The sequence below is a fragment of the Aptenodytes forsteri genome, unplaced genomic scaffold, assembly GCF_000699145.1.
Source record: "Aptenodytes forsteri isolate BGI_AS27 unplaced genomic scaffold, ASM69914v1 Scaffold382, whole genome shotgun sequence".
Classification (NCBI taxonomy): Eukaryota; Metazoa; Chordata; class Aves; order Sphenisciformes; family Spheniscidae; genus Aptenodytes; species Aptenodytes forsteri.
The window spans coordinates 2,029,662-2,056,264 of NW_008794625.1; the positions used below are offsets into that span (position 1 = coordinate 2,029,662).

General features: G+C 38.3%; 1 protein-coding gene across 1 annotated transcript; it reads right to left on the bottom strand.

Moving 5' to 3' along the window:
- Positions 1-548: 548 nt before the first annotated feature.
- Positions 549-24,914, bottom strand: SLC25A36 (solute carrier family 25 member 36). The gene is made up of 7 exons (XM_009273365.1): positions 24,868-24,914; positions 23,932-24,102; positions 19,053-19,130; positions 16,205-16,305; positions 8,367-8,433; positions 5,464-5,753; positions 549-4,841 (listed from the first exon to the last, which is right to left on the bottom strand). Exons 1-7 carry the CDS (start codon positions 24,912-24,914, stop codon positions 4,648-4,650), a joined length of 948 nt encoding a protein of 315 aa, XP_009271640.1. The 3' UTR covers positions 549-4,647.
- Between the last annotated feature and the right edge of the window lie 1,689 nt (positions 24,915-26,603).

The following is a 26,603-nucleotide window of genomic DNA, read 5'->3' on the forward strand; positions in this document are numbered from 1 at the left end:
CACCACCAAACAAAACCTACATACACATTTGCAGAATGATTTCTGAGGAAGTTCTGAGGACAGACTTCAGATCAAACAGCTATTGTTAAGAGAAACAAGATCTAATAATGTTTCAGATTCAAGGACTTGGTTATAACTGCACATGCAATTAATTCTGAACATTTTACGGAATTACTGCCCTTCATTTTTCTCAGCAGTGGTTTGTGCTAGCTGGGACTTGAAATGGATAGGAGTTTTCTGATCACTAGTTACTGAATCTCAGTTGACAGACAGTAACAGTTCTACAGAAGTAACAGTATTCAAATCCAACTGCAAGAACACATCCAACTAGTTTAAGTCATCCATGAACCCCTCTCCAAAAATAACATTATAGGTACAATACAGATACATTATTTTCAGCTACTGTAAAATGGCACAAGATGAAGTGATTCACTGGGATCTCCTCTGAATTGCTCATTTTTAATCACAACTGTCCAGGCACTGGTATATATCAATAATAAAAAAAATTAAAAGGTTAAAAATAGCATACAGTTTAGCACAGAAGGCAACGTTTGAATAGAAGCACATAATTTTAATTCGCTTTGAAGTTTAAAGCAATCCAAACAAAAAAGTTAACTATATAAATACAGAGTAAATGCACATAGTTTACAGCCAACTACATGTATGCAAGAATAATAGCAAACCTCACATGAGCACTGAAGTATTCTCAAACTGTCACTTGTGAGTGTTTAGCTATGACTCCAAGGGCATAATTATGTTCACATATGCAGGGTAGGCAGACTCTCAAATAGAAGAACTGAAAACTTACATAACTGAGTCTTAACAGACAAAGTTGAAAGAAGTAGTACATTTACCCAGGCACACTGCAGTGTTCAGCTTGTTTTCTGAATTTAAACAGTTTAAACAGGAAGCAACATTTATAAAGGCTCTCCAATCTTTTGTCTCTGGAAGCATTCTTTTAAAATGCTACAGTCTGAGGAATGTTACAAATGTCATTATAAGAACAAAAACAGAATAGCAGAAACTGTCATTAATAAACATCTCAATCAGAAAGGAAATATATGGAGTGCATTATGTAAACAGGGAACTAGATAGGTGCAATGTCAATGTACAAGTGGACAGGTTGATGTTTCAGTTACAATTAAAAGAACCAAAAAACTCCATAAATCCCTAGTGTAAACCTACTTAAAACAACACAGGCTAGCAGATCGGAAACTCAGACAGAAACAGCAGATATGTCAGTCGGTTTGAAGGCTGGGCTCAGCCCTCTGCAACACAAAACTTGCCTGTTTTCATACGGCGCTACAGGGACCAAACGGGTAATAGAGGGGCTGTGAAATGCAACTGCATTCACTGAAATCTGTTTTTTTTATGGCTTTCCAAACTCGGGCCACCCTTGCCACGTCCCCCCAACATGCCACGGGCACTCAGTGACAGCCAGTGCACCGTAAGGCACCGAGCTGGCCAGACCCTAGCAGAGGAGCCCCTTTTCCCTCCGATGAATGCATGCTCCAGTGCCATCTTTTGACTGCTTTGGGAAACCGCAGTCTCACAGTGTTTCCCAAATCTAACCGGTTGCCGAGTCAAAATTAACAGCTCGCAATAACATTTAAGTTTCGTCTAGGCAAGGGAAATATGAGGAAACCAATTAATTACTGAGAGTTTTTCAGACATCCAAGACCTTTGCCTCTAGCACAGAAAAGTATGACATAAATACACTACATTCAAATATAAATCAGGATGACCATCTAAGTTACAAGAAAGTTTAAATGCACTCCTTTCAGTTCTGTAGTTAAGGATATTACTGAATGTAGCATCTTCTTATTCCCTTTGAGTTTTTATAATAAATATCAAGAAAATTATATAAATAATTTAAAGATCTTTGGGAAATATTTCAGAGGTAACTTTGTATGTACTGGTAGTTTAAAAATAACAAAAAATCTCAAGAGACTTTGGGTTTATGTTTTGTTATGTAAAGCAAGCCAAAAAGAAGATCACCCCTGAAGTTTAAAACACTGCTTAAACACCCATTAAAAAGGTGGAATAATAAGCTGATTGTCTATTTTTAGCTGTTGTCTCCCATATTCAGTTGTCTTAGTTAAGATTTTCTACTTAGCAACTCCAGGGGGTCTGCTCTCACCCAGACAAGGCACACACACGGTACCCAGTGAATTAACGGGAGATGAACACGTAACCAAGGGAGAACATATCCAATAAACAGAGGAGAGTAACTCTCATGAAGCCTAGGCTAATCCAAATGTTAATTGTATTCCTGAACTCCACAGCTGAATAATGTCTTTGCCAATTTACATTTTGGCTATGGCTGAATAATCTGGATAGCCTGAAGAGTACATCCACTTTCTACAGAACAAAAATTACAGTAAGTAGCTATTCCTGCACTTAGTTATCTGAACAATGGCATCACAGCAAGACTTAGCTCAGAGTCATGAATACTCCAGACTTTTCCTAGAGAGATCACTAGAAAAAGCCCACTTTAGAACACACGTTTAAGCACTCCCCTCACTTCTTTAAAACAATCAAGTTCACCTTTGGTCACATCACAGACCATGCTATCTGTCTTTAAAAAGGTAAGAAAACATTTTCCAAGGAGAAGGACGTCAATACAGCCAAGCCTCCACGGCAAGGTTGCTGTACATACTATAGGTGGCTTTTAGAAGGATGAGCAATTAGTACAGAGAATTACATGAAGTACTCAAATACTCTGACACTGTGTGGAGAACATGACAATGGTCAAAATAAAGGAGAGCAAGTGAGAAAAACCCAGACTGATTGTTCTGTAAGCTTTGAGCTTTTACATACAGCCTACAGAACTACTGCAACAGAGATGCTATGGATCTAGAGCATAAAATGTTTTACCCTGCACAGCTTACACAGAAATCAAACCACATGCTTTGTTTAAAACCAAACTGCATGTTCTGAACACAGATTGACTACAGATAACCAGTAAGAGGAAGAAAAGTCACAAGCCATAAGAAGGCCACAAAGTGCATAAGGAGTCATTCATAAAATAAAGCCATTGCACACAACGCACAGTTTAAATGTACTGAAGTACCACACTGGAAGAGTTGATAGCACAGTTCTGTCCACACCAGTGTAGCAGCATTTATATGTAGAAAGCTATTGCCCCCAATTTATAATGATCATCTTCCTCATAAGGATCATGGATGCAGACTGAGAAGTACTCAAGGTGCAGATAAAAGATAAGATATCTGTTTGGAAAGCTGTACAAGTTCTTGTAACATTAAGCTTCTGATTTTGACACTCCAGCTGTATGGTTTTGGAAAACCCTGTAAATTATGGCAGAATAAACTAGCTAAGCCTCACTGCTGAATGCAAAGCATTGTTTTGCAATTGCCTTATAGAACAACAAAAACAATGCCTGAACATTCAGATAATTTGGAGGACAAGGTTATACTGTCAGCTGCAGTTCAGTACACAGGCTCAAGTTGGAAGAAGTGATACAGCAATTATCAAGGGGAATGCTTACAAGAAAAGTCTTAATTACAATTTTCTCCATTGTTCTACACAGAGGCTGTCTGCACTGAAAAGATCACAACTGTTTTCTGCTTTCTGGTCACCTTAGCCATGGTGATGTGTTCTCCCATATAGATACTGGTAATCCCAGTCAGGATTTGCCAGACATTTTAGGGTAATACAGCTTGTTCTTAGGTAGCATGAAACTATTTGAGTGAATCCTGTCTTCACAAATAGTAGGCTGGACTGGTTGAGATTTCTCATCACATTACGAATCCTTAAAAAGGCTATGAAGTAGCATTCAGCAGGTTCTTCCTTAGCTGTGTAAGTGACCTGACAGATTGGCAAGGAAAACTGATGATATAGGAGAACATTTCATAGGTGTCTCTTACTTAAAGAAGGAAAGTTCCAGAAAAGAAAAAGGATGATGTGGCAGAACTAAAAATCCACATACACCAATTTTAACAGATTGATAGCCTGAAGAGTTCAACAGTCAGATCCTCTCTCACTAACCTACAATACTGCTCAAACTTAAAAAAAACCAAAACACAAGTATCACCTTTTGTAGTGAAGAAATAACTCTGCTTGGGTCCCTGCGCCATATTTTGTCTTGAGGTAGCAACATGGAAAACTTTACACACTGACTACTACCTCAGTCTCTTTATGAATCTTCAGAGCAACTGAATGGAAGTTTTAGGTATGGAAAGGTATAAAAGTACTGTCTTCCCCATTCTTCCAACAGGTTACTGTGCAGTAAAACAGAACAAAAAGGATGTAGTTGAGAGCAATCACTAAGAGAAGTGAATAAGGCTGCCCAAGAATATATTTTACGCCCCCTCCCTCACCCATCAGGTCTCTGAAGATGACTGAATGGCCTTGTCTAGACTAACAGATGAAAAGAGAGTAACAATTTTGAATTAAGAGATGTATAAAGGCATTCCCTAAGGGGCAGTTCCCATTTGTCACATTGCCAAGAGACCATACAATAAGGCAGCAAAATTATTCAGTTGCCCACAATCAACCTTCTGTTTTGTCCATAGCTGCGTGTTCCTGATACAACTTTCCTTTTGCCCACCACATTGGCATTGACATTCAGTGGTCCACTCCAGTCTTTCCATCTTCCACCTTCTTCTAGGAAGCCTTGTCACACTGCTATCCATCGAGCAAGTAGACTACCACTTCATAGGTTGACATCATGATAGCCGTGTTTGGAATCTGTCTGATCAGATGTGTAGTTAAACCTCGGTAGAGGGATCCATACCCTTCTTCTCGCACAAGCAAAGATAGTGTCTGGAAGAAAGCTCTGTATTTTGTTCCCTCTTCTCTTAGTCTTGTTCGTACAACCTCTGTACAAAGAAAACCACATGTGGTTATGTTCACCACTTTTCAGACAAACAAAGAAGCAAACCAAGTATGTGTAAGGAAAACAAGTTAAATTTTTGGCAGTATTAGATATCTAACTAAGCAAGGAAAGTTCATTTGCTTAGTTAAAATCCAGACTGTTGTTTGGGCTTACGTTTTAGCTTGGAAGTTACCACTAACGAAGTACTCAATCCATTAACAAACAATGTATACGCAACTACTTTGCAGGAAAATTAAGTGCAACTGAAAATGAAACTAGTCTGGAAACAGGCTGTCAAGAACTTGCTGGCAAATTATGTGAAATTGCTGAGTATATAGAGATTGCAAATGAAAAAGGTACCTTCTCCTTAAGTACTTGGGCCATACCCTGGCAAATCCTTTGGAAAAAACAAACATCGCCTAAGAAGAGGCAATGCTAGATATCCACTTAAACATACTCCCGTTTCTGAATACTATACTCACGTGGACTCGTTGAATCTGACGAGAAAAACTTTAGACAAAGAAATAGTTCTTGAGCAAGTGAGCCAAAGTCTGCTACAAGTATCACTGAAAAGACTCCCTTTGATCAATTTGATTCAGGCTCTCAGCTGTACATGCCCCACTTACCATGGGGATACGCTATTGATGTTGCACAAGTTTTGGAAGTGGCAGCAGCCATCATCATTCCAACAAAGTCTGAAGCTTCTTTTGCCGATTCATCCTCATTGTCCATGGCAGAAGCAGTCTTATACTCCAGTAGTTTTCTCTTAATACTCTCATAAATAACAAAATGAATAACAGTCTCAGATATGCCTGCGTAGGATGCCGACATTCCTCTGTAAAAGCCTTTAATACCATCTGATCGATAAACTTTTCGGACACATTCAAAAGCACTCATTCGCTTTTCTCCACGATTCCTAGAAAGGAGAAAACAGGACAGACATCAAGCTAGTGCAACTTGAGACTGGAAAATAATTAAACAGTTCTGCCTGAGTGACAAGAGGACTTGGGAAACATCTTACACTGATGCTGAGGGGCTCCAGTTCAGATACATATAAGAACACGCAGAACTTAAAGTGAAAATCTCAAAGGCCTTCAGCACTAAACACAGGTGAAGCACTACACTGAATCCAAGGCAAAGTTCGTATGGTGACTAAAGAGTATCACGTGGACAAGCTGAACAGCTCTAGGCCTCCCCAAGTCTTACAGAATAAAGGACTAAACTGCTTGAAAACAGACTCCCAGATGTCAATGTCAGTGACTCATGAAAAAAAGTGACCGTTTTCTTCTGCATAATGGGAGTGGATTTCCCCTAAATTTTGCCTCAAATAAACAGCTCCATAGCATGTAATTACAGTGGCTAAGAGTTCGAACAGCAGGCCTCATAGCATCACAGCTATCAGCAAATAACTAGCACATCCAAAAGGAGCATACCAACCAATACAACACAGGTAGCTGTTATTTGATTCAACTAAGCCACTGCTGATGTCAAGGAAAATACTCATTAGACATGACTGTATCAAGCAGTATTTGGTAAATAAAAATCCTATTCCCATTTTTAGCTTGCTCACTGAATTGAGTCATGCATATTGAAATACTTCGCATACTGTACACAGCTATGCAAAACCATTACAACACTGCATAAAATATGCTTCATTGCAGCAGCGAGTACAGACACTTGAAGCATATGGATTCTGCCAGCAGAGGTCTCCCGAGCGAGCAAGTCAGAATAAAACAGCAAATAACCTTGTAAGAAGTTACGGTATCTCATATGGATACTGTCAAAGCAAGACAGACAGTGGCAGCAGCTATCATGTAAGTAGCATGAGGCACGACTCGATGGCAGAATTTAAGTCCTGATGGTTTGAACCTGCAATGTCAGAGAGCAATGAAACAAGGTACCAAGCACAATTAAGAGAAAGAGTAGGCACACATAGCTGCGAATCAGATCTTGAGTAAGCTAGGTGGCAGATGCTGCAGAGAACTGGGGCTGGCACTGATTTGCTGGCAGGCAAGAGGAAAAAGAGTCAAAGAACAACCGGTGAGAAGAGCAGCTGGACCTACAGCTGCAGCTCCAGGGGCACCCCGGTCCCCATACGTCCCTGGTACACCTGGACAGGTGCACTGACACAGACTGCTGTAACAGTTTGTTATTCTGATGCGCAAGATGCACAACATTGTCTTGAAGGCCAAAGCAATTTCACTTTGGAAACAGAACACATGCCTTGTCCAGCTCTTACTGGGATCAGAGGGATTTTTGAGAACTTCAACAGAAACAAGATCAGGCCAGGATAATCCCACAGGCCAAGTGTTTTTATGCCTCTGATAACAACCGAATTAGAAGAGCTGAGAATACAGCATGTGCTAGACTAGCCCACATAATTGCAGTGTCCCACACAAAGTTAGAAGATCCTTCTTCAGGTCCCCCACATGAACAATGTGCCTGATATAATGTACAGAAGTAATGTGCACAAGAAATCCATAATTTTCCCTAATTTCCTTAAAGCCCTATAGTTTAAGCAATTTAACTGATTAATCAGTAAAAACTAAGCAGAGGCACAAGATGCCATCAGGTTGCACATAGCACCAAAACCCCCTTGGAATTAGTCACAGAATTATCACTCCAATCATACGATGGCATCGCAAAAAAAAATCTCACGGTAAAACTAGTTCTGGGATATATTTACCGTGGTCACCTTGCAGCTGACAATATGCCTGCTAAGAGGAAAAATGCTAATATGCACTCAATACAGAAAGTCCAACAGATCTCCAAAATAGGAATATGTGGCTCAATGTATTTAGGATGGCTGAAGAAAGGGTTTTACATTGCATGCTAAGTTTTCAGTAAGAAAGTCTATAAAATGAACAAGAGAGTTGCACTGAGACACTTGCATCATATCAGTCTCTCCCTACAGTTTTAAATAGATGGGAATATAAAGGTCTTTCTTCCTCCCTGTTTGCATAGAATTCTACTTCCTTACAAGTTTCGTAATAATAAACAGTTTCTGTAATCAATTTTGTAATAAGCCCAAACAACTTCTATTGACTGTCCTGCATTAGGACAATTCCTGTGTTTCGATCCATGAAAGCAGTCTTCCCCTTTTTATAAGCTAGAGCTCATTGTATGTAAAAAATGAAAACCAGGATGTTTCAGGCATTTTTCTAAACTTTGCTAAAATACTTAAATCCTTATTTCAGGAAGGTTTAGCTCAACAGCTAAAAACAAAGAGAATGTATTACTGAAGGAGAATGTAAGCATATGGTTGGTAAAACATTATTTTAATAAGACTGTTAACCTTGTAATCAATTCCAAATTTGCTGGCCAGTCTACTGTAGGGCCTCAAGCATGCTTCAGAACAGAGACTAAAATAAAGAAAAATGATAGTCTAATTTGTAGATACATCAGCATCAACTTTCCAATTCAAAACATTGGATATTTAAAGAATCATTCCATTTTGGGATGCAGAACAGATTCACAACATTTAAGTGAAATCTTATCACAGCAGTGATATTTCCAATTGTCACTATACCTTGCATCAAGCTGTAATCGTGTCTTTACTAGCCAAATGGGATTAGTTGTTGTGATCGCAGTAAAACCTAAAATATTTAAAAAGAAAAGTTAGACGTGATAGTATCACAAGAGCAACTGCATCTAAGTTCGAAACGCACAGAGTAAGGTACAGTGGATGCAAAAACTCGGACTATACTGATTTTTAGAAAGTACCCATTGTAGCCCTTTACTGATATTTTATGAATCCATACAGCCAATAAATATTTAGCTTATTTAATTTTACATTAATGTTGAGTAAGTTTGATTCTTAGCAAGAGACGCCCCATATAAAATAAGCCCAATTGTGTACATTTCTCTGCCTACCTAATCATACCAACCCTGTTTTGACACCACAGAACAGCAAAGCTAGCTAGACTAATATTAGCCAATTTGGCAAACATGTCAATAAGAATGCATTGCGGATACAGCTATAGCAATTTGAGATGGTATAAAACATTGTGTCAATTTAATTTGCTACCTGAAATACAATCCGAGTTTAAAAGCATGCAGACTGAATAAATACTACTTTAGGTGCAGTTAAAAGGCATGTATTACTGTAAGTTAAGAGACCTTTTAATACTGAACTATAAAGAGCAGTTAAATTTGAGTGCTAAAGTTTTATTTAGTATTCAAAGCAGCGACTGTTGGTTGGCCTAGGAATACTTTTACAAGCATATGAGTGTTTAAATTGTTAAAGTAAATAGTATGTCTTCTAACTATCCAGACAGACAGCAACTATTCAGGCTTGCATAAGGGCTAAGGGTTAAAGCTTTGATTTTCAGTCCACTAAAGAAAAAGAAAAGGAAGAAAGAGAAAAGGAAACAAATTAAAAAAAAAGAAAGAAAAGAAGTAAGAATCACTCTTACTTCTGCACAACCGTGGAGAGAAAAAGAGCAGAGTGAAAGGCAGCTCTGAAAAAAAAAGTAAAATAAAAGACCATCTAGAGTTGTAATACCACACATGCACCATTAATGAGGTGTCATGTCTGCAGGAGAGAAGAGGAAGAGGGAAGAGCTGGAACATGGCCAGGCAAGAGATGATAAATTTAGACACTTGCTTTCTAAGTGACACACATCACTTGTATATCACTACAAAGACATGCTGCCCTCCTGCAAGGGAATGGACTGGGGTTGTGGGAAAGCAACAAAGAGTTACCTTGTTCAGTGCATATCTGGTGCACAATACTTATACAACGAACAGGCTATTGATAAGCTTGTTTATGGAGATCATTAACAGCTTACATATATATATATATTTAGCAGAACTGCTTGCATACATGTTACTTCTGTTCAATCACAATCCAGGTTTACATTGCACACAAATGACTGCAATACTCAGAGAAATGCCAGGGGATCTTAACTGTTTTAAGGTTTGTTCTACCCCACTCCCAAATATTAAATAGGTCATTATGATTTTCAGTTACAGTTCTAAAGACAAACTACACAGTTTAGCAGCTACTAAGATTTAGCTATATTTCTGTGCCAAAATAGCAAAACCACGTTACAGATTTCAGTTTAATCTTTTGATTAAATAGATTTTTAAACTGACTCAAACCTCTTAACTAACTTCCTGTGGCAGATAACAAAGGTTTGGGGTTGGCTTTTTTTTTTTGGATACACTACTCATTTTTTTCTATGACTAGGTACATATGTAGCCCTTCATGTGATGGAGTAAAATGCTAACAAGCCAGAAGTGTTTTATATCTACATTTCATGTAGGTAAATAATTATGTAAAAACTCAAAGCATCAGTAAACTACTCTGCCATAACAAGGCACGGATGTTTTTAAAACATACAGCATCTGCAAAAAAGGTTCTGTAGTTCAACTAGCCACAGCCCCTCTGACCTGTCACTTAATGCCATAGAAACTCCAGATTCCAACAGCACTTGACCCTGGGTGGAACTAAACTGAAAGGAAACATTGTTCTTGCATTTTTTATTTGTTTATGCTAGCACTAAGAAAGCTTTAATTTTCTTTTACTTCAAATCAGAATCCTTCCATATCTATAGTGCAGTGAAGGGCACTAGGAACACACAGGACTGCAACAAAGGCTTTGAAATAAGATGGGGAAAAATTACTAACTTCCCCTACCAATACATTTTCCAGGAAAGACTTCTCTCTACAAAACAAAATTAGTTCTTAAGTCCCTCCTAGTTCTTAAGTACAAGTGAACAAGACCAAGAAATCTTTTGCATTCCTATTTAAGTTGCATGCTTTGGAATTTTGTTACTGCTAGGCTGCATGTTACAAGCATTATCTGCTCAGCCCTTTCTCCTTCCTATTCAGCCCAAAACCACAGGCTCTGTAGATCCTGAATCGGGAACAGGAAGCACACAGGTGAGATCAGAGGCAGCGTCTGCGCGGCAGCAGTGACTGTATTCACCCACAGCAGCAGCCTGGTACTTCTAGGCAGGCTGGGAAGAGTATATTGGGAATTGCCAGTGAAGGGTGGTTGGCACAGGACGCAGCCTATTCTGTCCGAACTTGTACTTCCTGGGTTGCTCTGAACATTATTTAAGCATAGCACCCCGAACAGTAGGATCAGACGCTTAGCACCATAGCCAATTTTTTCCCCTAGGGCTGTCATAAGCCTAAATTGCATGACAGTTCAAACCAAAGCTTTCAAATCAAAGAGCCTTCAGTGAAGGGTGGTTGGCACAGGATGCAGCCTATTCTGTCCGAACTTGTACTTCCTGGGTTGCTCTGAACATTATTTAAGCATAGCACCCCGAACAGTAGGATCAGACGCTTAGCACCATAGCCAATTTTTTCCCCTAGGGCTGTCATAAGCCTAAATTGCATGACAGTTCAAACCAAAGCTTTCAAATCAAAGAGCCTTCAATAATTCAGGTTTCAAGATGAAACTACTACAGCTCAATTCTTACAGGTAATGTAGTAAATACAGTTAGTGGAAGAAGAAAAATAAATTAAGAGTTGAGTGATGCTGACGCCAAGGAAAGCACTCCAAAACACAAAACATACCATTTCGGATCTTTGATAAGACAAGCTTTTCTTTTTAAATACAGAAAATCTGTAGCAAAAGGACTTGTTAAAAAATAAAGGTGGGGGGCTTTCAACAACTAGTATGAAGCTCTATCAATTGTTTCATTTTTCTTTTTTTTCTTTTTTAGAAGTCTCAGTGAACTTTATAATGCTTTACAATGCTTATCAACATGTTGTATCCTCAAGAAAGATTCTGGATTCCTTAGAAGTGTAGATCAATTTGGCAATACCAGAAACTCCTGTACTTCTCTATGTTTTATTTTCTTCTATGAAATTGTATCCCACTTTCAGACAGAAAGAATTATCTCAATCTACTTTTTCAGCTATACCAGCTACTGACAGGTAAGATCCCAGGTATTCCTATTATGCATAGTATTTCAAAGGTTAGAGTTTTTTTTTAAATCTATAAGCCAATGTAATTGATACAGACGCATGTGAATATGGAATGCTGAATTAAAAATCCAAAGTAGTAAAATAAAAACAAACCAAAAGAGAAAACAAAGAGACAGAAAGGAGATTACATACATATTAAAAAAGAAAAAGAAAAGAGGTCTTTGAAATAAATGTGACAACACAATATCAGCTGCAGCATTTTAAAGGCAGCTCTGGGGCACTGGAAAAAAAAAAAAGCCTTGTTTAACCCAATAGGGACTTTCAATTAGCCAGAGCTAAGTAAAGTAGCAGCTATCAGTGAAAGGTATTTTCCACCTTTCCCTGAACTGCACAGAAAAAAATAACTCTTAACAGAGTTAAGGAGAAGTGATGTCTTTGCACAATGCACATCATCTGAGTTCAAGATAATGAAAGTGAATTCCCCTTATTTTGTTTATTTAATAGATATTACAAACCCAACGTGTGGTTCTTACACTAGAGGCTGCAAGAGACGCTCAGTTCAGTACTCACGAGGTTTAAGTTAGTCCATATTTCTGCAGGAAGTGACCTGCGGATGGGGAGCATGAGATGACACGATCTCACTCTTTTCACGGGAGAAATGTACAGTAAATGCCTAAAATAGACACAGGCTTTTCTGTATCATAACAACAAGCAGTGACCTCATCAGACACACGTGTACAAATCGAATCCCATTGGAAGGATTTGTGAATTAGTTATCGTGAGATCTAACTGTTTTCAGGTAAAAGTTTAGGAAAAAAAGACAGAAAAATAATCAGAACAGGCCACAGATATTAAAATAGTTGTGTAAAATGCACTGAGTACTGAAATTTCTGCTCATTTGCAGCAGTTCAATTTTATATCTCCAAATACTTACCTATATATCAAATTTACAAGTGAACCCTCCTCCTTCCCCACTCCGTCCCAAATATCATTCAAAAAAGCTAGCCTTGTCTTAGGACTGAAAAAGCAAGATAGATGCCTTATGAAATCAAACTTTCTAGTGTCAGTAATCAATGAACTAAATATGCATTTTATTTGGTATTAAGTAGCTGTGTACATACTACTAAAAAATTACAAAAGTAATAAAGTGGTCCCAATTTTTTTTTTAATAAATTAAAAAATAATCTACATTTGGGTTGGTTTGCCAGTAGAGTTCTAGAAAGAACAGCAATAGCATACAAGGCAAAGTAGTTTTGCAGCAGATTTGCAACCATGTTGTCTGAATGAGGCTATGAATCATTAAAAAGGCAAATCAGAAAGCCATACAGGAATTCAGTATCTCATTCAGTTTTCTCCAGTTTTTACTCTGTGGCAAAAGAGGTTGAATAAGTGCAATGAGAAGGCAGAGTTTGCAGTGAATCTAAGAATTTAGCCTGACTTTGAAATGTACAGAGATAAACTATCTTCACACAAGCAAACGCTCTCATTCTTGTAGTACGCTTCAGATATATTCACTGTCCAAGTTTGCGAAAAGAGAACCATGTGATATGCCGAGTAGTAAGCAAAAAAGATTGCCGAGTACTTCTTCATGTCAATACAAAGATATTTTAGGTATGAAGGTGATGTGAATTATATGCTGGAAGCTAGCACGCAGCAAGAGAAAAACATTAATTTCTAATTGCATAAGGCATCGGTTATAATATGTAGCGTAATTCATCCTCCTTGGGATAAAACAAACTTACTAAAAGAATATTAATAAAACCAAAAATATATGTTTTATCTTGAGAAGGAAGAATCAGGCCTAAAAACAACAAAAAAACTGCTTAAAATACCATACCTCAGCTTCTCACTCCCAAAAATGCCATGTGCATAAAATAATCCTTATTTAACAATGACATCAGTCTAGCCTGAGATACTTATGTATTAACATATGATACAAGTAAACAGTATTTAAAGTTGACTAAAGTTCACTACTTACAGTACTTTCTTAAAACAGTAAGTTACAGATTTTTTTTTTAAATTGTATTTTTGCATCATTTTTGTATTTTGCAACCTACAGGAAAAGCTTTGGAAGTGCAAACACCACCTCATGCTCCTTAGGTATTAGAAGCCTTTATGCAACAGAAAGGTCATATCCAAACAAAAAACCCCCCTCATTTAAGTCTGAATTACTCAATTCCTTACTGAAACCAATGGCAGCTGCAAAAGAAAAAACCAATACTGATTATTTTTTGCTAATTATTAGAAGCGTTTATCTACCTTGCCAATTTTGAAATCTTAAGTTCCAAAGCAAATATTATAGTGATCTTCTGTGTTAACCTGTTTAAGTCAACCAATTAAGAGCTCACATTTGATCTTGTCCCTGTTATTTTGCCATTTCCTTAAGTTGATTTGCATCATATAGCAATACAAACCTTGCAGGTAAAACTGTTAATAGCTGGTTTAAGTGCATTTTCTGAAATATATTAGAATTACAAAAACAAGGTTAGCATATTCCCAAGAAAGTACTGTTAATTTTAACTGCAGTCCTTTTCATATAAATCAGAATAGCGCCAGTACTGAGTATCAAGAAATCATTTGTCAAAGAACCTTCTTTTAAAGGTCTTCCAGAGAATGTCTGTAGTACACAGTGCCAAGACATTTCAGGAGAGAAAGTTAGTTGTGACCTGTAGTGTGAACCCGCGCTGGGCATTCAGTTTCATTGGCTATATGGTTTAGAAATACAACTGCAGAACTAGGTAAGTGTGAGAAAGGTCCCAGCCACAAAAGTTGTTCGATATTAAAACTTGTATACAGATGTAAAAAAAGGTGAACAGCAATTACGGCTCAAATACATTTACCCCAGTCTCCTGCAGTCGTAAGTACAAATGCGTAATACCAACCTTCTGGAAGGGAAGCAAGTTAATAAGCAGATACAGAACTCCTTGACAAACTACAGTCTGTGTCTGCAAGCACTTGGGAAAAGTCACTACAGCGCACCTGCATAAATGTTCTTTTCATTACAGAATGAGGGCAGTAACTTCCAAAGATAGGGAACACCGAACCTTCATTTGTCTGCAGCACTGCATGAGTTACACAAGTTGTCTTCAATTGAGGATAGACTTGTTTCTATTACCCATACTCCCCCCCACCCCAAATTTAAAGACATGTTTTATCCCCTTGACAAAGAGCTGAAGACAATTCATTTTTCTTGGAGCAATTAACTGATTAGGATGAACTTTTCATGAAATCCCCTTCCATCCCATTCCCCATGCTGTTCACCTACAAACAAACCACACATTTCCAGGTGATAAAAAAATACTGCGTCACCTGAGCACCTTATTTTGCCCATCTAAGACAAAACAGTTCTCCTTACATCTCTAAGAAGATTAAAAACTGACATCGCATTTCTCATGTGCTAGAGATGAGCGTTAGTATGTTATTTAAGTACAAAGCTAATGTAACTTAAATTTTCTATGCTATGTAATGATTTCTTTGTATCAGATTATTAGCAAGTATTAAATAGAAAACTAATCCTATTCATTATTCTGACATCACCTTTGGCAGTCCATTCCAGATTGCTATTACTCACATTATGTACAGTGGTTGTAAAATTTGACAGGAATTAGAAACTTCAACAGGCTACCATAAAATTGTCAGAATTCATCTGTGAAGTGTCTATGGCCTATACAGAAAAAAAACTTTTGAAAATTTGCTTTTGTGTAGGAAAGACACAGGCAACAATAGGTAAAGTGTTGCCAGCCCAAGTTTTGATTTCCCCAGCACAAGTCCATGACCATAACTCAGTTCAGTTGCCTTTAACTCCCCTTGTTAATGATACCAAAGCACAGAACATACAAATCAAGCAACAAATATTGGTAGCTGCTAAAATATACCAAAGTTACACTGCTGATATAAAATAGGAATTTATTTCCAGAGATCAAAGTATATGAAAACTACAGAAATCTGCTCTTCTATGTCACTTTAGTGGTAGAGCAAACTTCACAGACTGGTATTTGAACAAAGGAGGAGGGAGCGTTACATATACAAGTATCTGCAGACGTTTTTCAGAAAGACAAAAATAAGTTAGATATACAAAGCTGTAACAGAAAGTCATGGTAAAAAAACCAGATTAAGCAGCATTAAACCAGAGTTCAGTGCAAACAAGGTTGTTCATAGCTTGCAGAGCAAAAAGTTACTCTTTTGGAAGTTTTCATTTTACATTTCACAAATTTACAACTGAAAAAGCAGGCATGCAAGTTTTCCTAGAAAAGACTATTCACACACACAGTTAAAGATCTTCATTAACACTAAGTACAAAGTTTCATGCACATATTCACCAGATAGCTTGTTTAATGAGAGGCCAAAGAAGGTAACCACTACAAAAAGAGATCGTTCAATCACTGAACATTTTCTGTTTTGTTTCGTTTTCTCCACATTTATTGCCACCTCTCATTTGTAGATATGGCTCTAGAATGAAGCTAAAAAGTTACAGATCCTTACCTGCCACACCAGCTGAAATCATGTGTACCTGGGTAGAATCTGGATTGAAAATATTGTTCAACTTTTCCTTGCAGTTTGAGTAAGCAGCAAAATATATGGCTCTAAAATTAGAACAAAATCCAAGTTATGTTACATTTTATGTGTTGATACCCTTATGAGCGGTGCCATTAACTTCACTAACTCAAGATGATCTTGGTTCAAGTCTTGCTTCCTCAGTAAAAAACTACTCAAGGAATAACTCTTGCAAAGTAGCACGACTATTCTAGGAATGGTAAAGAAAAAAAACAAATCATACTTTACAACCTTTTCTTCCACAACAGCTCCAATTAACAATTAGTGAGGGGAAGGATAGATAATTAGAAATATGGCGGTGATTTTTGTGACACTAGGAAGTTTAGCCAGGGAAACAAAACACTGCTGAACTAAGAACTGAAGTTACAGTATTCTGTATTTCTTTAATAAGAGATCACATTTATTCTAATGGACCTAAACTCATTTCAACAGCATCATAATTTCAAGAGAACTAGCAAGTATCTAGCATTTTTTTAGAAAACCAAACAGCACACCTAATATTTATATTATTCTAGCATTTAAGATGTAAATATTGATAACTTGTGGTTATACTTTATAACTTGTAGTTATAAATATTTATATTTTACATGCTAAAACAGCTGTGAAGCTGGGATCCGCATTTTGTTTCTCTAGTTCTGTATTTGGAATAGACCAATTTTTTTCCCTGAATACACTACCAAAAAATTTGTAAACTTGTAACTACATTCAAGTCTGAGCTGCTATCAAAACAAAGCTAGACATAAAAGCATGCCAATGCAATATATTATGAAAAATGCCTGTTTTCACTCATTAAAACAAAAAAAAAATCTTTTTAAGCACATCTAAACCTCATGTTTAAGGTTGTAACCCAGTTTTTTTTTAAACTTAGACACCCCTCTACAAGAGAAAAAATGAACATGCAAGTTTTCATGAACAGAACATTAACCTCATTAGCTGTGCAAACATGTTTTTCTTTATTATAAAAAAAGATAAAATGCTTTCTTCATGGGTGTAATTTCTAAAATGGAATCTGAACTCAGTTAAGTATACTGGATGTGTTATGAAACATGCTTCTCTACAGCTTATTTAAACAAAGAGCTGCTGTTAAATCCACTTAGCTAATGCTTAATTGAAACGAAGTACTGGATGAAGACTGAGTCAGCTGGAGGGGAATGAGGATGTGCTTATTTGTAAGACTTCACACATTATCCCAAGTTGACATTTTTAGTATGGGGCGGGGGGGGAGGACGACAAGCTAAGTATTTCACATGGGGGAAGAAGGGAAGGGAATTAGAAGATTTAATGAGCTTTTTGCAGTTGAGGATATTTTTCATTGAGGATAGTCCCTTATAAAATGGAATCCATTGCTGTATAAAAATTGCTGTTAAAAAGGTAGTATCAACGTTGAACATTCAGACCAGACTGGACTATCAAACAAAAGTACAGGCTCTTCAGATTAGGAAGTGCTGATACCCCACAGGTGTCAAGAACAAAGAAAGCTACTAGAATTACTTCAGCTTCTCCAAACAGCAATGCTAAGTCAGTGATCAGAAAATACCTAATTCCTTAAAAAGTCTGCTAAAATAAAAGCACTCCAATTCCTGAATTATGTTTTTCTTATTCATGCAGACGATCTACAGAACACCACCTCATCTGTCAGATCAAGACGACAGATCAATGCTGAATGGGAAGTCCAGTTTAATAAAATTTTCCAGAAGCAGCCAAAGACCTTAAACCAGAAAAGTTAAGATACTCTCCAGCTGGGTGTGCAGGAGACAGGAATGTCTTCTCTTCAGACAAAAAAAAAAAAATAAAAGCAAGCAGGGCACTAAGTCAAGGGAAGAATAAAACCTTTGTGGAATATATTCCCTCTGCATAAACACTCTTCTCTTAAACAGAATAGAAGGGAATAAAAATGGGCCAGAAAACAACTATAGCCTCATCCAGGAATAAGTAGTTATATTAGTTTTACACAGCTTTGTTTCTATACTCTTCCTTAGGTATTCTCCTATTTTTGGACTGAACTTAGGCTAACACTTGTACGTAAGGATCAATTCAGCCTGGCATAATCTGTACCTCACTGACTGCCAGCACCAGCCGAGTAGCTAGAGTATTTGTACTGATGCAGAGCAACTGACAGCAGCAATACCACTGCCAATTAGACCAGATTTACACCCTCGTTCGCTGCACTCTGACACTGCCCCAGTACCCTTTGGAGTCCAGCCCACTGCTGGATCTGCTTTCTCTGGGACAGCTGTTAAGTGGGTCATCCTACCCAGTCTTGTCCTTTTTGAAGTTTCAGAACAGCCCTCCTACTGCGGGGGGACAGTAGCCTGTGCTTCACCAGAATTCAGGAAGAAAGACCCAGCGTTTTGAGGCCACAGTCACACAATTGCTTCCTGAAGATTATGGATTAACTGAAAACTAAATCTACCTTTATTTTCAAAGGTACAAACTTCTTGTTTACATGTGCAACTCCTTAAGCATATTCCTTCTTAACTGGACAAAACTCTGCATAAGGGATAGTACACAACAGTAAATACTATTACAGTAGCATATAGGATAGTAAATGCTGAGACAGTTGGTGCAGGGATGCGGGACTGGAGCTGCGGAGTACATGAGTAGCTCAATTTCTCAGACAATGAAATTACCCCAGGAACCAAAGGTTATTTGCTATTAAGTATTTACAACTGCAGATGCAAAACTCTCTTCAAATAAACCTTAAATCCCTTACATAATGTACAGCAACCTAAATTTCATCAAAATTATTTCATTTACTGTACACATTTGTATTTACCTGGAAGGAGCAACGCCTACTAAATTAGGACCCAGCCCTCTGAACAGAGAACGAGGACCTTCCTTTTGCAAGATCATCCTAGAAAACAAAAAAACGGCAATACTGTAACATTCACATCAAAATTAAGGAATGCACTTACCACCATAACTACATCATTTTAAGCTTCACTCTGTGTAAAACTTTCATAATAACTGACAATGCAGTGCTAACCACAAAAAATTAGTCATTTCCTAGAATCAGCATAAAAAAATTCCACTATTGCTTGGCATACCACAGAAATCCAGGAACTAAATGCAGAAGTAAAGCCTTATGATGTCCATACAGACTTACCTCAAAGATAGGAACACATACATACATGGAGTTATCTGTCATTAGGAAGTTAAAGAAAGTGTCCTTTTATCAGGGAGAAAATACTAAGCATGGAAACGTTCACATTCCTGTAGGTTGTAGATTGTTCAGGAGACAAAAATATTTGATTCTATTCTACATCCCTTTCATCACTCTTTAGCTCCCAATGTTTGGGAACTTTTTTTGGGGGGAGGGACAGGGGATGAAGGGCAAGAGAGGAGGAGAGGAGAAAGACTTACGAAGGTTCAGTTACAGCAAGTCATATGCCTTCTGAGAAGAGCTCAGGAAGATGTTAGCTCTACTGCTTATCATGCCCAGCCAGAGATATCTTCTGCAATCTGTTATCCACTATTCTCAAAAAGACAGAAACCTCAACATGGCTTTGCATGTGCTACCCTGGTTTGATCCTACACAACTCCCAACAGCACACTAAGTTACATGTCAGAAGTTAGAGGAAAGCAGCCTTTCAGATACAAAGCCCCGCCTTCCCCATCCCTGTAAATGATTTAAATCCACTAAGCATTCAACTAGGAACCCATTCTTAGCTTTATTCTTTCTGTAAGATACGGTGATTATTTTGACTACAGTAAAAGGACATGGAAACCTCCGATGTGCAAAGTGGCCCTTCCTCGAGGCTGGCAGGGATTCCCTCCTATCAGTTCTGAACGGCTGCCTGTGTGCTACTACCCAAGCACTGCTGCTGGGCTGTGGAGCCAGCGGTTTTTCCTTTTCAGCTCTTTCCAGAAAAGACAATCCTCACCTCCTCATGCAAGGTAACTCACTTAAGTTTGAGATTAACTGAAAAAGGAATGTAACCCATGCAAAGAGTACCAGGCACAATACAGCCCTAACATCTTGTGGTACCAGGTCCACTATAAACGCAGCTCTGGAAAGACTGCTTGGGTAGCAGGGGGGTGTCACCTCCCATCTTTGTGGGATTTACAGAGAAACAGAGATACGAGCAGTGAATTGAGACCTCAAATGAGGCATTACTAGTACTTAAGTGTTTGGAATACCGATCCCATGTAACTGTGGTTTTAAGAAAGAGTTGAAAATCACTATGCAGCAAGGTACACTGGCACAGTAAGAGGATATCCATTAATACTCAGTTTTAATGAAATCAATCTGTCCAACAATCTAGATGTTAATCAGATATGGTATTTTTATAAAGTGTGGTAGGACATGGGAGGAGAAACAAGGACTATCTGCATCCCATCACTGCAAATTGCTCTAGCAATTGCTTTAGAACCAGGTTTAAAGTTAAGAATTAACTACTTCACTAGATGTTGCAAAACAGAACTCTGTGCTTATTGATTTATAAACACTGGCCAATACACACAAATAGTTCTCCTGTATATTTCTTCTTCAAAAGAGACATGCAGGTTAATGACAAGTCAATTACTCAATAAAGCAAACTACCCTTCTATAAATGGCTAGTTTGCTTGGAATTTATTATCAGAACAAACAGGTGAAAGCCATCTATAGCACTGAAGGAGATTCCAAACCTATTCTGATTTCCAGCAGCTGATTCACCACAGTTCTGCTGCTAAATCAAACTGAAAGTTTACATTTGTTTTCAGTAAGCAAAAATAAAATGGTGGTTCTGCAGAGTCACCATCCCTATTTAGGAATGCTGGCATAGAATTATCCAGCAACATCTTAGCTTCATGTCCGTAAGAATTAGATATGATTTCACTACATGGGTAGCGTTGCTGCACAGTAATAATTGAAGTATTGAACGCATACTCAAAAGCACTTTGGAAATACAAATTACTTAGACATGTCTGTCATCCTGAAAACATTTCTAACACTTATGGAAGGAATTATTAAAAAAAAAATCTTACCATATTCCAGAGCTCAGCATGGGCACAGCATCAGATTACAGCAAAGCTGAACCCAATTAACATGATCTGTGTCCACTTAAAACACTACTTAAAAATCACTATCACCACAACATCATGTGTTACACATGTATATATGCACATATAACATATGCATGTATATGAAGCAGCAGGAACCTCAGTGTCTTAAGAGAAACTTAGGCGTGAAGTGTACCAGGTCTGTTTGTTTCTTCTGGATCTACAATATCCCAAGACTTGACAGAGCAACAAAGGGTTAAAAAGAGGTTGCAGCAGACAGGATTATAATGGTGGTAGTTACTGATGCTCTTCTGCATTCACAGACACCAGCTGGAGGAGTTCCAGAGCCTACACTGAAAAATAAGACACCAACTTTTTGCATTAAAGAGCAGATTCCAGAGCTCGCACTGTTTTGAAAACAGTAAATAGCAAATCCATGGTTGGAAGAGCAGCACAAGTGCTCCATATGGCCTCAGCTGACCTGCTTATGTCACATGGGGAAGCCTGCACTGGGAGGCAGGCAGGTCAGATTTCCATTATCAAGACCTCAGGTTTAAACTCAGCAAGGTTAGCTACGAGAGGCATCCGCAACATGATATACACCAGATATTTAAGAATAAGGGAATTCGCTTTTGTTGCCAGAGAATGCAGTCACCTGTACCAGTTCTTCAATGTTTGTTTCCTGACAGACATGCCTTTGAAGTCACCTCTGTTGACACTTAAGATGCAGAAGTGATTCCACAGCAGTCAGTTAATGGAAATTCTGACATTATTTGCCTGATTCACCCTGCTTTTAGACTGAGTATTATGAGCCTTGGAGCACTGCACCAAATTTGGTATGAGAAGAGACAACCAAACCCTGAAAATATCAAGTGACAGTAAAGGTGTCAGTAAAGAGTGACAGAGGGATCCAGTTTGATTGCCTCACTAAACAGCCCTAGTCCCTTAACTAAGAATAATTATGTCCTGCACCTATGTATTTTTACTGTCATAGTCCATTGCCATGTCATTTGGGATTTTTTCATATTTGCTCTATTTAAAGAATCTAAAACCCAGAAAAGTTACTTGGCATCTCAGTTGTTTGATACTGACCTGGAAGAAAACACATCTAAGCAAAGAACAAAAGCAGCAAGAGAGACATATTCTTGTATCACAGATAAACAAACAACATGTCTAAGAAGCAGAATTTAAAAAAAAAAACAACCACAAAACAAACAAGCCCTACCAATGAAGTTAATCATGGACTACCTCTACCTATAAACAAACAACATTTCTAAGAAGCAGAATTTAAAAAAAAAAAACCAACCACAAAACAAACAAGCCCTACCAATGAAGTTCATCATGGACTACCTCTACCTCAGTCTGAATTTGCTTCCTGGGAAGACCAAGCTATTTTAGGTTTTAGGGATGGGTTTAAAGCAAAGCAGGCTTCTAGCAGAGGGGCATACGAAACAAACATCTATTCATCCTGCTATTCATTCAGATACATTTCTAAACAGAAGATAAATTCATAACCAAACATTCAGGGAAGAAGCTGAAGGGCTCAACTTCCATCAAGAGAAGCCAATAAGGCAAGCGTTTTGGATAGAGCTCTCCTTCCTTGTCACAATTTGAGCCCTTCCTTCCCACATACCTGTTCCCAACATGTTCATCCATCAGACTCTTATACGTAAAAAGGCTCTGAATCAAAACTTCCATGGTAAGAACTATCTTCCATTCAAGGACCTATTTGGGTACAACCTCCATTTAAGCAAATCCTATCCTCTAACCAGATTAAGTCTAAATCCTACACTGCAACTGCCAGAAGGGGCTCTCTACAAACTACTTCTCACTGATTAATTGGGGATAGAAGATAACTGGTCTGAGTCTTATCAAATTCTTTCTAATGCAAGAAGCAGTAGCAGGTCCTTTCTGGAGGAAAACTCCCCTCATTCCCAAATACCAAAGGCACCTCCCCATAACCAGCTAGCTTGAGTCCCCCAGAGTGAAATAAACCCTGCCTGCGGTCTGTACTAGCAGTTTAACCGTGGCCATACAACTTTCCTGCTGGCTACTGAACATCACAAGCACTGGTGGCAAGGAGAGGAAAGGCAATCCCCGTTCAGTGAGGTGCTATGCAAACAAAATGTCCCAGATCATGGCAAAATCTGGCCTTATGTATCTCTTACTAGCTTTAAAAGCGTTACTAGTCACATATCCAGCAGAAGATACCAAAAGGCAAGGAAGGGTATGGAGTGGTGAAAGTTGAGAGAGACTAAGAAACTGAGTTAATTTTCATAGGGCTTCTTGCCTCCATATTCAGCAACATCTATGATTTGGACACAGAACACAGTTTAAAAAGTCTTATACTAACACTTTTTCAGGATGAAAATAGAGTCTGGCACTTAAGCGTTACAGTACTCCCAGTGAGTTCTGGGGACAGAGTTTGGAGCTGTGAATTGTACAGGGTATACATGCTCTGGCTAATTCAAGGTACAAACTCAAGCATGACGGACATTCGGAAAAGTGGAATGTGAAACTTAATTACAGATAAAAGGCAAAATATGGAAAGTCATCTCATGGTAGCATCATGACAGACGTAAGTCTTAATCTTTCATATGGATTTGTCCAACACACCTCCCTCCTCCTCCCTCCCCAAAATGAACCAAAAACCTAGTAACATGTAGACTCACTTCAAACAATGGAGAGGTCCAGGAGAAACTCTAGTTACTCGATTGACGCTAGCACCATTCACAGTGTTGAGATGGACTTCAGAGATGTAGAGAGTCACAGAGGAGGACTGCAATCGTGTTTTCACAACTTCCAGTGGACATGTCAGAATTGCACCAACAGTACCTCCACATCTGCAAAAAGAAATAGGATCATCACATTCTTAACTGCAAAGAAAGTGAAGCACACATTCACATACAATTAACATTATGCTCAACACAGTCAAACTGCAAAAGGTGAAGGAACAACTGGAACATGCATGACAATGCTGCAGTTACTTGCCCTTGAAGGCAAGCAAACTGTTAAGTCAGTTTGTTAACTCCACAACTTGGAGTGAAAATTTAAACAGACAAAAATGAAGTTTCCCAAAGTAGTGAAGGTGCACAGTCTTCAGTACATGCTGTTCAAATCAGTTCTGGAAAGTAGCTCAGTATCTGAAATGTTTAACTTCTTATGGTAAATTTTAACTTTTTTTGAATGTTTAGTGCACTCCTGACCACAAACAAGGTGCCAAAAATACTTAAGGGTAGAAAAGATTTATGCACTATGCACACAGGGCTACATGTAAAAACTAACTGTGGTATGGCAATTTAATAAAATTAAAATATTTATGAAGACATCTTCAAAACCCCATTTGTATTTTGGGCATTGTACCATGAAAGCAACGATTCTCTGAGTGTTTCCTGAGTTCTGCCCGTTACAGCAAGACAGACTAGATACCGTTGAGTAGAACTTGGGAAGACAAAAGAGCTTTAAGTGGCTAACCAGGTGAAGACTTGCAGGTTTTGCTTCAGTCTGCCACTTGTTTCCATGAGCAAGCCAAGGCAAGCCGTGCATGACTTGTGCTGACAGTGGAGTTACTCCCATTCTGACAGAGCAGAACACAGCCAAGAACATACTGCCTTTTAGCAGCTCTGCTCAGAGAATTCTTCTGGTGCTTGTTCATAACCGATTTATTAATATCTACATTCCTATCTGTTTAGCTACGATCACATACGGCCTGTGAGAGAAAAAATATCAAATCCACAAGTTCTGATTCCAAAGACAACTCCAAATTCCTTGGCGTTACCATTACAAGAAAAGTGCTTCTCTTGAACCTTCCCTGAGATCAGTATTCTTCACTTTGCCAAATACCCTTCTTAAAACTATGACCAGGACACTATATGCAGCCTTTAAAAAAAAAACCCACCACCAAGCAAAAACAAAAAGCCCCCAACAAAACAAAAAAACAAACCCAGATATGAATTAGGGTATTAATTAATGCTACCAACAACTCAGTCTGAAATCCACTAACACAGAAATACAATTCATACTAAATTCAAAGGGCCCAGCATTCACTTCTCCGACACAATAACTAGAGCTGGTGATTCCAACAAGATAGTTACCAGGAGCATTTCAAACACCCCTAAAACCTTTAAAAAGCTGTAAGACTCGTTCAATAGTATTTTTGAAATAATGTCTTCCAAAACACAAAGGAGAGTTCAGTACAAATTAGGAGTAACAGCTAAGACTCAAGATCTCCTATAAACTTCCATAGGAAGGTTGCTTTTAGTCTGTTGAATCTCTTCTACTGCAGAGAATACCAGAAATAATGGTAGTTGTTAGCACAGCACTGCATCCTAAAAAACTAATCTGTTTGTATGAATTGAACTGACAATACCAAACAGCGGCAAAGTAGGATAATGTCTGATGATGTTCATTTAACACTGTTTAAACCTAGTGACCTAGAGGTATCCTATTACTAAGCCTAAAGGCATCTTGTCCCACCCCTAACTCCAACATCAGACTGAATTCTACTCTTCAAGTTTAAATTGAGGAAAGAAATCAAGTTTCTTTGTCAGTCTGGATAAAGTGTTCTCACAGGAAGATGGAAGACAGTCTTCCAGTGTGTGCTGTACACATGCAGTAACAGACTGATGCAGCTTTCAGAGTAGCATGTTTAAAACACCTCTGAATGAGCAATTCACTTGCTTACTCTTCTAATGGTAAGCCACAAATAGACTTTTTAAAATAAGAGTTGCAGGAAGAGACAGACTAGATGTGCTGATATTTATTTTAGCCAGTGTTGGAAGCAGTAGGAGCCTGTAACACGTTAAGGTTCATGACATGAATACCACATGAGAACCACAGGTAGGCCAGCCCTCAAAACCTGACGCAGAGCTTTAGAGCTTGAGCATCTTCTAGCCAGACAGCAAGTGACTGTGTTTCCTGCAGTTCAACAGCAGACACTGCTGTACGGTAATGTGCCTGTGCAGGCAATGTAGGAAGTTGGCTTTAGAGTTTATTTCCTTTCTTGCAACCCCTCTGTTTCTGACCCCCTCGAGCCTACTCTCTTTAAGATCTTTCTGCATTTGATTTTGGACAGGTTACATGAGGACTTGTTTTCAAGTAACAGCAAGAGAAAGCACGTGGTATGGTTTGTATTAATGAGGTAAATACTATGGAAGGGAGAAGAAAGGAGGAAGAAAAAACTTGGCCCGCATTCTTCAACAGGGCTCGGAATTAGGAGCCTTTAATGCTACTGGCTCCACAGCTATGTCGCACTGGAAAAATTTTCCAAAGTTGAAGATTAACACTGACCTGGAGCTTGTATCCTGCATGATCCCCTGCACCACACCCAAATCACCACAAGGGA